Source organism: Lactuca virosa, chromosome 8 (genome assembly GCF_052849685.1).
Source record: "Lactuca virosa cultivar CGN04683 chromosome 8, Lactuca_virosa_CGN04683_v6, whole genome shotgun sequence".
NCBI classification, from domain to species: Eukaryota; Viridiplantae; Streptophyta; class Magnoliopsida; order Asterales; family Asteraceae; genus Lactuca; species Lactuca virosa.
Window position 1 is genome coordinate 45,673,931 of NC_136433.1, and position 12,090 is coordinate 45,686,020.

Genomic DNA, 12,090 nt, shown 5'->3' on the forward strand with positions numbered 1-12,090 from the left:
AAGTTGATTGAATGAAACTAATTTTTCCTTTCTTTCTGTCACAAAATCTGCATGACTTCTCCCCCTTCCCCTTTCCCCCCTCAGACTTTTTCTCTCCTTGACAATTGAACCATTAACAACAAAAGACTCTCTCTCTTCCCCCCCCCCCCCCCCCCCCTCCCTACCCTACCCTCAACCCCACTATTTTTAGTCCATTTGATTACCTAAGCATAATCCACTCTTCACCAAATCTCCTTTTGACCCCTTTTTATCCATCTATCTATATATATACACACATTATATACATACACATGTCTTGTAACTATACCTTTCACCTTCTTTTTTTCTCTCTCATCACACAAAAGATCCTTTCAACTTATTACTCTCTCATTCATCCTCTTTCGGTTTTCAACTTTTAAACCACATCTACCAATGCAAGAAGAAAGAAACTTAATTGCCCATTTAAGAGGGAACTAAACCACTGCCACTTAAAAGCCTTTTTAGAGAGAGAGACAGAAAAAAGAGGATTCTAGAGAGAGAAAGTCATGCTTCTGTTCTGATGTTACAAACAAACAAACAAAAGAGCATGACCCTTCTACCTTCGTAGCTTTTCTAACCTACCTTTTTTTCTCTCTTCCATTCCCTCAGAAAAATTAAAGAAACACCAGATTCAAACAGTCAAAGATTGGATCTTTTTTGGAGGTTTTTTGTAATTATGGCTGTCCATGCACAGTGCTACTCTGATCTTTATCAGAATAATAACATGGGGTTCGCTAATTTACCCCAGGATTGGGTTCTCATGACTGGTTCCTCTGTTTTTGGAATTGGGGATGAAAACAGAGCCTTCTGTCCATACGAACAACAACTACAAGATCAAAGGTTTCTTGAGCCTCAAAAAATTATGAATTCCGCTTCTGATTATCATAATCTTGTTCTATCTTCATCAAATTCGAGAAGAAACGGGATGATTGGGTTTCAAAATTTGTCTTCTGAGCTTGAGAGACAAAGGTTAGAGATGGACTGTTTTCTTCATTTTCAGGTGAAATTCCTTTCTCCCTTCTTTTGTTTTTTGTTATCTCTTCATTTTCGGAGCATTTCGTTTTGTTGTTGGTTTTCTTAAAAGTTTTTAATGTTATTTTTTTTCGAAATAAATGGCATACGTTTATAACTTTGACTTTTTCGTGATTTCTTCAAGCAGAATGAGAAATTAAAAGCTGTGTTGAACGAGGTGACAAGAAGAAGAGAGGTGATCATGATGCAGGGTTACGAATCAAAGATGAAGGCGATAATGGAGGCAAAAGAACAAATTTTAAACACTGCAACATACAGAACAATAGAGCTTCAAAACTGTTTACTAATGGCGGAAAAAGAAGCGAAAGATTGGGAGAAAAAAGCCATTGAAAACGAAGCCATGGTTACAGACCTCAACAGAAAGCTATATCAAGCTAGAGAAAGAAACTATGAAGATGCAGAATCAGTCTGTAATGGAGGTGGTGATCATGATCACGATGATGAAGATGATGATGACGATGAGAGAGAAACAAGAGAGAAGAAAATGGTATGCAAGGTGTGTCACGTGAGAAGCTCGTGCATCCTATTGTTACCTTGCAGGCATCTGTGTTGTTGCAGGGGTTGTGAAGGTCTACTGATGTTTTGTCCTGTTTGTGAAACTGTTAAAAATGGAAGATTGGAGGTTTTCTTTGGTCTAAATTGAGGGGGGTAAAATGGTCAGAAAAAAAAAAGTTAAAAAAATAGGGTTGGATGTGTTTCTTTTTATGGGGTCTTTGTTATGAAAAAGATTTTTTTGGCAGTAGTATTAGTGGCAAAGATCCAAAAGTGTTGTGGGTATGATGGGAAACGTAAAAAAAGGTGGCCTTTGTAAAGAATCTTTATTGTTTCAGTTTCACCCCCTTTACTTTTATGATATTTACTTTTAAGTCCATTTTGTTTTAACCTATATGTTTTTATGTTTATATGGTATGAGAACAAAGGGTTATGTGATAACTATTGTATAATTTAGTATAAGGTTTTTGTTTAGTATAAGGATTTTGTCAGAAAAAACCCGAAGATAAGTTTTTTTTTCTTTGCATGTTTAAAGCATTCACAGAAGGAAAAAAAAAGTTCAAACAAAAATATTCGTAAAGATTATTTATTTTTATCTAATAATATAAATTAATAAAATATAATTAATATGACAAGAAATCTCTAGTAGAGAGCAAAAAGTTTTGAAATGAAAAGCTTCTTAGTAGAGATGTTAGTTTTGATTTGCAGTTTAGCCATAAAGAGGGTTGAAAACGTTGTGAATTTGATGCGTCTTCTTTCATAATTGTCTGACCTGCAGAGTGAGCTTCTTCTACTTCGGTCTTCTATGGGTATTGTTAAACTTTTCTTTGAGTTGAGGACATGCCAACCCATTCATATGGAGGAGACGGTGTTCTTCGATAATGGGTTGCGCGGGACGATTGAGGACATTGAGTTTGTGGTGACCCTTTCTTTGGCAACATACAGTGATGACTTCCTTCCCTACCCATTCGGTTTGGTGGTTTGGGTTTATACTCGGCAGTAGAAGCTACCTCATATGATTTTGTTGCCTCAATGGCCCAATCTTAAGTATTGCAAGACCACATCTTACGGGATATCGACTTTTATGGTATGGATTCTAATTATGCTTGTGTCTTAGCTTCTATTCGTAACAAGCTTCCAGACATTGACCTTAGCAATTTTACTACTAAGGACACCCCCCCAAAAAAAAAAATCCCAGAATACACTCACGAGTGCTCTTTTTAGTAAAATTGTCCAACATAAGGAAGTGCATTTCAACATGACGGTTCGGCAGAAAGTAGTTTTCTAGTGTTTACGTACACCACATACTCAATATGTCTCATGTGGCCATCCTCAAATATTGACTCATGATTCCAATATTCTCAGCCCACGAGATATGTACGGTGTGCCGCAAGGCATGTTTGAACTCTTTTGGAGAGCATGCAGTTCACTGCAAAGAACTCTCGGGGTTCAAATACAGGCACGATATGGTTAAGGATGTTTTGGTCGACATATTTAAGTGTGTCGGGGTTTCCACCAAGAAAGAGGCTCATGTGAATTTCCTGACTGACCCAACAGAAGGAATGTCAACCCTTAGACCGGCTGACGTTTTGATTTTTGGATGAGTTTGAAGGAAACAAACATGTGTGGACCTTACAGGGGTATCCCCTCTCGTAGGCTTGAGGGTCGGGGGTTTCACGGCGGGACAGGTTGCATTAAAAGCTGTTATATGCAAGGTCACCAAACATGAGAACCGTGCATAGAAAATCAACACGTGTTCATAACATTTGCATTTGATACGTTTGGTTTCCTTATGTCGGATGCGGTGGAGCCTTTTAGTATAGTACAACGGATAATGCATAACAATGTTATATCCTCTAAATATATGGATGTGGTTTTCAAAAGAATTGATTTTATCATACAAAAAGTCTTAGCTGTGCAATTTGTTGCCCGTTTATTTTCTCATTCGTTGTACGATAATAACTAAGATGTATTAACTTATTGTGATATGTATTTATCCGATCTGAATTTCATTAATATAAATATAATTGGGTATTTGAATAAAAAAGCTTTGTAATTGGGTTACTCTAGTTACGTGTGATTTCTATGATAAAAAAAATATTAAGAAAACACCAAAAAATTTAGCTTTCTAATACATTACATGATTTAATTATATAAAAAAGATGAAAAAGTATTTATAAAAAGTTTGAAGTTAAAAAAATCTTTCTAGCGGATCTTCCTGGTATTAAGTAAAAATATAGATTTAGTTATAATATGAAAATGAAGCAAATGTATGCATAAAAGACATGATTATTGGGAAATATATACAATCCTTAATCAATAAATAAAAAATATGGGTCACAAGGAAAGGTGTTGATTTCATATAATGATATTAAACTAGAAAGTTTCCCCCCGCGTTGCGGGTGGCGGAAGGTGTTGCTTTTGTGTCATAGTAAAGTACATTGCCTAAGTTGTTAGCCACAATAAAGTACGTTGCTATTGTATGAGATTTGCCCATTTATAAACAGTGTAAATGATATAATAAGAAAATTTTGAAAATACAATCCAATAATTGGATAGAATTTTCACAGGACAATGTGTTAATAAGAAAAGATATCAAAGTGTTGTAGTATGCTATAAAAAAAAATGTACATTGCTAAATTGAAAGAGATTATACAGCAGGTCTCAACAGCCCCATCCATCTTCCCATCCAGTTCAACTTTCCACAATGAAGTTATATCACATCATTATCTAAGACTAAGACTGACATACCATACAGCTATCAATTTCTCCAACGTAAAAAATTCATATGAAACTGAATTCTCCACTTGTAACATTCATTCCACACACTTTTTTTACTGCCAATATCAGTCAACTTTTTAAAAAAATTGCAATTACTTTGAACAAAAAAAAATGCATACATTGTCCCATTTTACTGTACTGTGGCATATTTGGGTACAGGGGCAAATTAATTTGAACAAAAAAAATGTATACACTGTCCCATTTTACTGTACTGTGGCATATTTGGGTACAAGGGCAAATTGGTCTTTCAACAAAATTGACAGTCCAGTCACAAACTATTAATGATAAAAAAGTTATTTTTATTGATAAAATCAGTCGATTTTATTTAAAAAAAAATTGCATTGTATTTGAATTGGCTGATATAATCAGTTGTATAAAATCAGTTGAATTGACTGATAGCATCAGTACAGTATATGCAGTTTAATTAGCCAAGTGCAAAAAGGAAAATTAGCATCAGTACAGTATCGACAGGTAGTAGACTTTGCTGCTTTTCTGATGATAACTATAAACATTATATGCAAACAGTTGGTGGGCAAACCCCTAAAAGGGAGAATTTTAAGAAGGGAGAAGAAAGAGATATACCTGAAACGGAAGGGCAACCAAGTGCAAAAAGGAACCGCTACAGTTACAGTCGATTCAGGTGGGATCAACGGTGGAGACTGTAGTGCAGCTGTTCATTAGTCATGATTTTCTTGAGCTCTATACCACTAAACATACCATTTCCAAACTCTAACCTAAACATTTCTGAATTTGGATAAAAAGAATAAGGTGGTGATAATTTACCGATTTGCCCTCCGGAAGAAGGCAACAACTTAACTGAAGCTCATATTTTCCTGTACCCATTGCTGATCTACCTGTTGCTGTCATAAAATAAATGAGATATTAATTCTCAAACATATGTATATAATATGAAAGAAAAATGCATCAACCAATTTTAGGTGACAATGTATGTATTATGCTCTTAACTACTCCTAGTTGCATTCATCATACTATCAGATGCTCAAAAAACACAAACAGGTCTTTTGTGATCATCAGAGAAAAATGACCTGAATAATACAATAATTTCATGTGATTTATCAGGATGATTAATGTTTCCCAGGTAGAATCCAAAAGAAGTTTATAGGTATGCACATGCATGTCGACATATAATCTAATTAGAATCATTGACCCCTAAAGAGCAATGATAGTAACAGCGACAACATTAGTGTAGAGGGTATATCATGATGTTGTGAAGCTTTAATAACTGTTAAGAGTAATAATCCCAAGCGTATTTGAGTAATAATTATTGTACATTGATTATTCTGATTACTATTAAAACAATTATTAGGTATGTTTATCCATATGCTTAGTATTATGTAACAAATTCACGGTCCTTCAGGGGATGATTAACATTATCTTATGTGCAATGCAATAATTATTGTTTCTTTATCCATATCCTTAGTATTATGAAACAAATTTGAAGTTTGTTGATGTGCTACAGGGCACATTTCTTTATATATTGAATTTACCTATCTCCAGTTCCAAATTAAAAGAATAATCCTCAGATCATCCATTTTTTATGAAGAAAATATTGTTAGTAAGTGAAAACATATCTTAAAATAGGATATTGAGAAGCAAGTCTGAAAAGCAAGAAAGGGAAAGAAAACAACAAATCAGTGTGAAGAGTAAATAATAAATCGATCATACCTGAAAATATTTGGCCGATAAAAGTTTCACCATCTCTGTCGATGCAACGTCTTCCCCGATTTAGGTTTGGATCTCTATAGCCCGTATTTGATCTCCACCTGTTGTGACCTATTCTAAATCGATTGAAGCAATCCTAAAAAAAATTAGGAAAACTTAGTTAAACTTGATTTCATGGTTATAAGAGAAAAAGAAAGAGAAACAACCGAGGAGGAGCACCGAAAATCTACGATGTTGTCGACCTCATCGCCAGCAACAACAATTCCGTCGTCGTTAAAATACCCACCTCTCAGAATCTTTGCAAATCACAACACCGGTGCCTCAGTTGACCTTTTCCGGCCTGCATCATCAATTGGAAGAATCAAGTCGGTAATAAATTACAATTTCCATTGAATAACTTCGTCCATAGCAGAAATCGAAAACCGTACCTTGAACAAAAAATAGGAAGAACGCCAAGGTTGACCGAGACGGAAAAGTGTGAGCCAACGACGAAGTTGAAGCAGATGTGGAAGAGATCGTGTATGGCAGCGATTGATGTTTTTGTGGGTGTTTCACGGGCCGTTCGGTCGAGAAGACCGATATCAGCTTGATGCGGTAGCAACAGAGGTTGTGGTCGACCCTGGTGGATTGGTATTCGTCTCTCTCCCAATTGATCTGTCATCCACTTCATATTTCGCCATCGCTTCCACCTCCTGTTCCGCCACCAGAGCTCCGTCTCCAAGATATCCCACCTCATTCATCGTTATTATCCCCTTCCCTGGTGTAGCCGTTGGTGAACCGGGTATATGATCAGGCGAGAGATGTAAATCTTCTTCTGGGGGAGATAATGGAGTTTGCCCATAAATTGTTATGATATTCGACCGAGAGAAGGCGGTGGAAACAACTGTGTAAGCATCCGATTGGAGAACAAAGGCGGTGGAATCAGAGGAAACACATTAAGACAACACGTATAAAGCAAAAATATAAACAATAACAAAAACGACAAAAAATACCCAAAGCATAGAATGGACGTTTTTTTAACATATATACATAAATAAGGGACTCATTAAATTAAAAGATTGCAATACAAACAAAAATACAGGGATCTGGAATGTAACTTAAGGGACCAAAATAGACAAAAATCATGATAGATTTACTGTTCATTTTCTTCACATTTTTAATATATATATATATAATAATGACAAAAAAACATAAATATGTTAAAAGTTTGTAAGGCCCAAAAGAAAGAAATTTCATAATTTTATAAAATAATCTTTTTTAATTCTTCTTAATAAATCAAAAAAAAAATTGTCACATGTCATTCTCTTCTTCATTTGGACACATGACATTTTCTAATATTTTTTAATAAATGTTTTTATATTTTTCATTTTCTTATTTTTATCTTTTCTTAATTAACACATGATATTTACACCTCAATTAATAATTGTCTTAATTGAAAATAATCAATAAATTACAATATTATTACTCATATATTGTATTTAATATGTTTTCTTTTAAATTCAAATTTTAAATTTTAAATTTCAAGTCTAAAATTTCAAATTTAAATAAATTTTCGATTAAATCTTCATATTTAACTTTTTGTTTTACCTAACCCGTATAGTATATAAGTCTCACAACTTGTAGTATAATAAGATAAAATACATGTAAACCTTAAACCTTAAAATATTGAGGAAAAAAATGTTATATTCGTTTCCTTAAACAGAATTGAGAAGTTATTTGGAATGTAGCAGTTTATACAAAAGTGATTTTATAACTTTATATCTAAAACTTGTTATGATTAAATATAAATTTTTTGATTAAAAATACCATTATAATATAACGAATCATTTTACTTCATCATGATTATGTTGAATTATAACAGCAAAGTTTCGATGTTAAAAGTTAAAACTTAAAAGGGAGAACGAACCCATTGGATAAAAAAGGTAATTTGTGTTTCTTTTTTTAAATTATGTGAGAGAAAAAGATAGGGTGTGTGTAAAATGGGGGTAGCGTAGATTGAATAGTTTTTCCTGAAATGGTTTTGATGGTGTTTTTGTAAAGAGAACTTGATATTTGATTTGATGGTTGTGGGTATGGGAAAATGGGGATTTGATTTGTACAGGAAAAAGGCCCCCAAAATACTGGCTTTTAACTGACAATTATAATAATATAAAATTTCTTTTTCATTGTAATGTTCTGCATGAGAAGACAAATACTATACTATACTTTACTTTCTTCTGTTGAGATTTTTTTTTTCATTACTAGCGCTCTGCTTCTGCCGCACTCATCACTCGTACTCTTTACTGCACCAAAAAGTTGTACTTATCCTTACACCTTACACTCCCCCAGTCCACTCTAAACATACTTTCCATGTCTCATTCATGTTATCCAAAAGCATCTTCACACTAACAACACTAAGTTTTTTTGTCGTATCTTTTAGAGTAAATTACAGGTGGTAGCAACAAATTTGTACATAGTCCAATTTTTAAAAAATGGTATGTAATTATATTTAGACATGGTAAAAAAACCGGTTAAACCAGTCCTTAAAATAGATCGACGACCTCAACGTCCGGCCAAGATTTGACTTATTTTAGGTGGAACTGCAAAAACTGTTCGTGTGGTATATATTTTTTTCCGAAAACAGATCAACCTTTCAAAAACTAGATGAGTGGTCATTTTAATCATCTTTCTATGTGAATATGGTTCCCCGAGTTAACTTACATTATTTCATTGTCGTTAACTCCCTCACCTGCCCCTCATGTGAATACGTTGGAGGCACAATACAATGAAATGGTAAGAAGTATCAACACGTTGGAGGCATAGTGCAATGCATTGAAGGATGAAGCTTTCAAGATGAAAATGCATTTATTTGCAATTTGGTTCATGTTTGTGATTGTTTTCACATGGTCTGTGTAGGGGTTTTGGTTATAAAATGAGGGGTTTTGTTGAACAAGGGTATTAGTAGACTCACAGTTTGCCACCTTCTCTTTAACCACTTCTTCTTCATGGTTAGAGTTTGACACCTCCTCTTGGACCTCTTGTTGTTCAAGATCATTTCCAATTATTGATTTCATTAAATTTTTAAAGAATGGTTCAAAGTCTTCAATATCATTACGAGTTGGGGTGTAGTATCCTTCAACATGATCATTATCTTGACCACCAATCATTGCATCCCTAACATTATCAATATTGTTAGTATTGGGTTATAGCATCCTTCAAGATCCTCATTACGATGACCACCAATCATTGTATCCCCAAGATTATGAATATTGTTACTTGTGCTCAACATTTCAACATCAATATACCGACAACAACCCATTGGCTCTTGCTCAACAAAATCTTCTAAACTTAGCTTCTTGTTTCAAGAACATTCACCACTTTTTGGTTATTTATTGAAAGTTGAAGCAGGAAGACTCTACAACCCTATGGGATGGGGTGAACGGAATTTGGCTAGGAATAATCTAGAAATTTCGTTCATGAGACTTAGGATAAGGAGATAAGACAACTTAATTATTATAGTAATTAATTTGGGCCTAGAGATGGTGACGGAGGCGAGGAATATAAGGGACCACATCCCCATCCCCAAATCTTCATTCCAATCCTTATCCTCATCCCCACCGGGGAATATAAATGAATCCCCATCCCCACCCCTAACGGGGACCGGGGATCCCAGCTGGGAATCGGAGATTTTTTTTCTTTTTTAATATGAAAACTTTTACGTAAAGAAAAAATCTAAATTTTAATTTTACCCACATAAGTTTAAATATTTTAAAAAACATAAAAATATTCATAGATTGCATAAAAAAACTATAAACAAGTTTTATACCAAATTTAAATACATACATGAAAAATCAAATAGAAATAAAATATCATAGTGATATTTGAGGTAAAATAGATAATCGAAGGAGAAAAAAATTATACACGAGATTAAATTAGATAAAAGAAAAAGGAAAAGTACAATTTCAACCAAATAATGACTAATTAGTTTGGTTACTTGGATAAACTTTTAGATATTGTAAATTATATTATAAATATATGTTTTGTATTATTTTTATATATTACTATACATATATCGGGGTCAGGTCCAGGGTCAGGGTCTAGGAGTATCCCCATCCCCATCCCTACTTTTTTATTTGGGGATTCCCCATCCCTGGTCAACTTGGGGATTCTCCGGTCAAAACAGGTGCGGGTTTCGGGTTCCCCATCGGGTATGAGGATTTTTGCCATCCCTATCTGGGCCTTATCCCAAAAAACCCTAGTTTTGGCCTCAAGTTTCCTTCAGCTATATAAACCCCTCCCTGGCTCTCATTATTCCGTCCACTCCCTCTTGCCTTCACTTAAGCATCATCTCTCCTCAAGTCTTCTTGCTACTAGGATTTTGGGTACAAGCCATTAGAGTCATCCATTCCTTTGATGCTCGCTTTTCAAGATTTTGAAGAAGGATTCTACTTTAATTATTTACAATAATAATGTAACACCCAGTATCAGAAAGGCCAAGAAAGGAAAGGAAAACCCTAAGTCAAAGGGGGGTCAACTTGTCGAGTCCAAGGAAGAACTCGACGAGTCGGAGCGGGATCCGTGTGCAAGATTAAGTGACCGACTCGACGAGTTGGCGAGTGGACTCGGCGAGTCAGGTATGTGTTAGGAAGCCCTAATTCCAGGACTTGGTACCCTATTTAAGCATCTTATTCTCTTCCCTAGGGTTCATTTACAACCTCTCTCATCCAGAACCCAAAACCCTAGCCACCCAACTCCATTGTTTGAGCTTTTGAGAAGATTAAGGACCTTTAGAGTGCGTCTTGGAAGCTTGGAGAGAAAGGAGCAAGGAAGGACGAGTAGATCCAGCCTCCATATCGACTTGGCAACTGTTAGGAGGTAAAAAGTCTGAACCTTGAGCTTTCAATTGATAGTCCCGAAGTGTTAGATGAAGGAGAACTCGTCGAGTTCTCGCTAGACTCGACGAGTGGAGTCGGGGTTGTTTTGGGATTTGAGGAGCATGGACTCAGCGAGTTGGCAGAACAACTCGACGAGTCGAGTCAACTGGAAGGTTGACTTTGACCAGGACTTTGACCTTGAGAAGGACTTTGATCAGAGTTGACTTAGTTGACTTCTTGAGGACAGTTAGGCTAAGTGTTATTATTGGTATTGGTAGCTCGGGGAGCCAGAGGAGCAGCGGTTTGGAGAGTTGTCGGATAGCAGCCAGAGGGTTATCAGCAGAGTTTAGCAGTGCAGGTGAGTTTCCCTTTGTGTGTATGGGTCTACGGCCACAATGTCGGCCCATGTAGTTATGAGTAGGAAGACCCGGGGGTTAGCCCTAGGCACTATATGCTAGTATGTTATTCCGGACCAAGGTCCGATGCCGGGTGGGTGCCTGAGGATGGTTTATGTGTTTGTTATTCCGGATCAAGATCCGATGTCGGGGTAAGCCCGAGGAAAGTTGCATGTTATATTATACTCGTTGTCTGTGTGATACTTGTATGTGCCTGGTAGGGAGGTGAGTGTGGGCGAGGTCCCGTATCTTACCATCAGCAGAGTATGGACGGGGTTCCGTATCTCATTAGTAGCAGAGGAAGGGTGAGGCCCGAGTTAGGGAAAGAGTGAGTGTGGGCTGGGGCCCGTATCTCATTATCAGTAGGATTATGGACGGGGTTCCATGACTCAACAGTAGTAGACAGGGGAGGGGCCCAAGACAGGCGAGACCTTAGAACAGTAATGCAGTAGAGTACTATAGCTTATGTGTTATGCGATATGTTATATGTTTGTATATGTTTAGCGGGCGAGGCCCAGAGATAGGCGAGGCCTAAGTGAGACAGATCTGTATACCGAGCGGGGCTCGATGCCAGGCGAGGCCTGATGCCGGGCGGGGCCCGATGCCGGGCTAGTCCCGATGCAGCAGGGGCGAGGCCCAGCATGTGATTATGAGTATGGTATGTGGTAGGTTGGGGAACTCACTAAGCTTCGTGCTTACAGTTTTTAGTTTTGGTTTCAGGTACTTCCGGTAGCGGAGGGAAGAGCTCGGGATGATCGCATGACACACACCATAGTTAGTCAGCCTGGGATGTTTTACTCTGATAATAAGAATATGTTTTGAATTAACACTCTGAT

The 12,090-nt window shown here is 36.4% G+C and overlaps 1 protein-coding gene across 1 annotated transcript; it reads left to right on the forward strand.

Annotated features, from left to right (window-relative positions):
* Positions 1-307: 307 nt before the first annotated feature.
* Positions 308-1,932, forward strand: LOC145132977 (putative BOI-related E3 ubiquitin-protein ligase 3). Its single transcript, XM_079067934.1, has 2 exons — positions 308-1,018; positions 1,178-1,932. Exons 1-2 carry the CDS (start codon positions 695-697, stop codon positions 1,691-1,693), a joined length of 840 nt encoding a protein of 279 aa, XP_078924060.1. The 5' UTR covers positions 308-694; the 3' UTR covers positions 1,694-1,932.
* The last annotated feature ends 10,158 nt before the right edge of the window (positions 1,933-12,090 follow it).